The following is a 2789-nucleotide window of genomic DNA, read 5'->3' as shown; positions in this document are numbered from 1 at the left end:
CAGACATATTTGAGGGTTCAGACCTCGGAAGGAGCATTGCACAGCATAGGCGTCGACGATCCAGTGGGTCACAACGTGGGCGTCGCAGGAGCTCTGCGTCACAGAGCGCAGACTGCGCTGGTCCTGTGCGTCACCGCGTGGGCGTGGCTGAGCGTCGAGGTCACAGGTCTGAGGATCCCGGATGTTGAAGTACGTCAAGTGAGTTCCCGTCGTCCCTCAGGTGAGAGGCTGGGATCTGGTGAGCACCGGGCGGGTGTGTCCCTCAGGTGAGGAGATTGGGAGCGCGGTGTCCCCTGGGTGGCCGTCCGGTGTGTGCGGTGGAGGTTGTCCAGGAGCTGGGGTCCAGCAGTGAGCTTGAGGGGCGTCTTTCCGGCAGGGAGCCGCGTCTCGACAGGAGGGCGGGCGGCCTGGGACTTGTGGGGCGGCGGGGGCAGAGTGGGGGCCAGGGGGCGGGGGCACTCGGGGGCAGGGGCGTGGCATCAACGGCTTCTGGTCTCGTGGGGTGTAGGGTCATCCTTGCGTGGTCCATTGGTCACCAGGTGGTTTCTTCTGCCTTTATATCTTTTTACTCTTCCTCCCTCCCGACGGTGAGAGACCAGTTGTTAAGCCGTCCGTGTTTTCTGTTCCAAACAAAGTGGAATCCCGGCCTCCCCTTGCAGAGAGACCATGGAGAAACCAGGGAGTCATCTAGTGGAGACCTATGTCTCAGGAACCTGTGACCAACCTCACCAAGGGCCCATTGGTTCTGAGGACGATGGGATGGAAGGTACAGTGACTCGAGCATCTGGGGACATAGACTCACTTTGCTGTTTCTCCTGCACTACAGTCTTGTGCAGGCAAAAGTTCCCAAAGCCCTTCGGGCCAAGGATCTCAGGCACTGTCCTCCAGTGAATGGGACACATGGGTAGAACAGGGTAGACCGCCCCCTGGGAGTTTCCAACACTGTAACCCTTCAAGGGAGTGGAAAGCCCCATGTGTTTCCTGCAGAGAGGCTGCTGGTTTTGAATTGCTGGCCCTGTGTGGTAGCAGCCCTCCTCTTAACCAGGGCTAGAAGCCAGCAGGGCCCCTAAGCTGAGGATTGCACTCCAGGAAAAAGAGTTCACCTGGGCGAAAGGGGACACAGTATGATCTGAGAGGGCGGGACAGGGGCAATACACTGGGAAGAATGCTGTGAAAGGCAGTGGAGGGACAGCTCTGAAGTGCACAGTCCTGCAACAGGCATGTCTATCAAAACAGATAAATGCATGGTTTTCTCTCTTCTCTGTGAAGGAAACTCTCCAGTGACTGATCATCGTGAGAGAAAACGGCCATTGGCAGGGGCTGATGCCAGAGATGTGGGGTAATGTGCCCCCCAAGTAATGCCTTCCCTCGGGCCCAGTACTTTCTAGGAGGCTGCTCTGGTCCTTGTAGCAATTCCTGTTCCTATCCCACTTGGCCTCAGATATTCCTTCCCTGCATTAGAATGAGCCTTGTCATTTCTTCATAGGGAGGAAGCTCAGAATATGCTGGAACATTTTGGAGGTAAGTTTTAGATGTAGGCATTTAAACTTAATTGTTTCATGCACTCTCTCTTAAAAGCCAATGTCACATGGCTGGCACACTAGGAAAGTGACCCAGTGGGTTGCATAGGTGGATGCTGGAAAGGTAGGCCCCTCCCGGCTACTAAAACTAAGTACCCACAGCTGCAGAGTCACAGGCTTAGCAAGGCATTGCTGGGAGCATCACACTCTGGGAAAAGCGAGTCCTGTAAGTGGTAAAGGTTCCAAGTAAGCAGCTCCACAGAGCTGCCCTTAAAGCATCCTTGGAACAATGGAATTGACTTCAGGTACAATTCCTTCTGTGCTCTTTCTCTCTTTCAGCAAAATATAGTTCAAAGGATCCCTTAATAGATTCTTTTCCAATGTAGCTTTGCTCTTTGTATTATTATTTTTAAATCCAGCTTCGGGAACTATTTTACTGAATGGATTTTTGTGTTTTTTATAATGATTTCTGACAATATTTCATGTACTTGCGTATGGTGAGTTGGAGGATGTTTTATGAAATGGGAAAAATAACTCCTTTATGCCACCTTTTTAGTAAGAATCTATTCTGTCCTTGTGACCCATTGAACGTGAAGTTTGGATAATTGATTTTTTCCGCCATCCTTGCTTTTTTTATCATTCCTATTTTTAAATGTGTCTCATTAGAAAACTGAGAATTGTGAAACTAGTTACTAAAAGTTGTCACAGGGAAAGTAAAAGGGTATAAATTACATTTTTGTGATATCTATTTAATAATCATAAATGTGTTTTTGGGCTTCCTGATCCCAAATTACATAGATTGATTTGGACATATGAAAACTAAGTAATTTTAAATGAACCATGAATGAACTTTATCTTCAATGTAACTGACATTACAGAGGCTCTAATGGCAAAGAGGAGAAAATTGGAAAGCATCCCCGACACTTGTGTTGAAAACACTAACCAGAAATCAGGGCATGTTTTGAAGACACAAGGGCAATGGTAAGGTCGCTACTGATTTTCTAAAGCTACCGCTCTTGTATCATGTCTTAGTGTCCATGGCAGTAAATAGCATTGAACTAATAATGTGGTTCTATTTTCTGAAGTCTCCTTTAAAAACAACCCAAAACTCAATGCCATCGAGTCCCTTCTGAATGATGACAGATTTGAACTGGTGTGATGGTTACACAATCAGGGGTGACACGCAAGGGCAGCAGCTGAAAACCACCAGCCGTTCTGTGGGAGAGAGCTCAGCCTTCCGACTCCTGAAAACAGTTGTGATCTCAGAAA

At 48.7% G+C, this 2789-nt stretch overlaps 1 protein-coding gene across 1 annotated transcript in view; it reads left to right on the top strand.

Annotated features, from left to right (window-relative positions):
• The first annotated feature begins 215 nt into the window (after positions 1-215).
• LOC123522633 (synaptonemal complex protein 3-like) overlaps positions 216-2789 on the top strand; it is a 7632-nt gene continuing 5058 nt past the window's right edge. The window contains exons 1-5 of the mRNA XM_045298528.1: positions 216-266; positions 636-766; positions 1270-1339; positions 1487-1521; positions 2399-2501. Of these exons, the coding sequence (XP_045154463.1) occupies positions 667-766; positions 1270-1339; positions 1487-1521; positions 2399-2501 (308 nt within the window). The 5' untranslated portion in view covers positions 216-266; positions 636-666. The remainder of the gene's footprint in view (positions 267-635; positions 767-1269; positions 1340-1486; positions 1522-2398; positions 2502-2789) is intronic.

The sequence above is a fragment of the Echinops telfairi genome, unplaced genomic scaffold (genome assembly GCF_000313985.2).
Source record: "Echinops telfairi isolate 266 unplaced genomic scaffold, ASM31398v2 ScPeMD7_7426;HRSCAF=8464, whole genome shotgun sequence".
NCBI classification, from domain to species: domain Eukaryota; kingdom Metazoa; phylum Chordata; class Mammalia; order Afrosoricida; family Tenrecidae; genus Echinops; species Echinops telfairi.
Note: the sequence above shows the minus strand (reverse complement) of the source record. Positions and strands in the feature narration are given on the sequence as shown.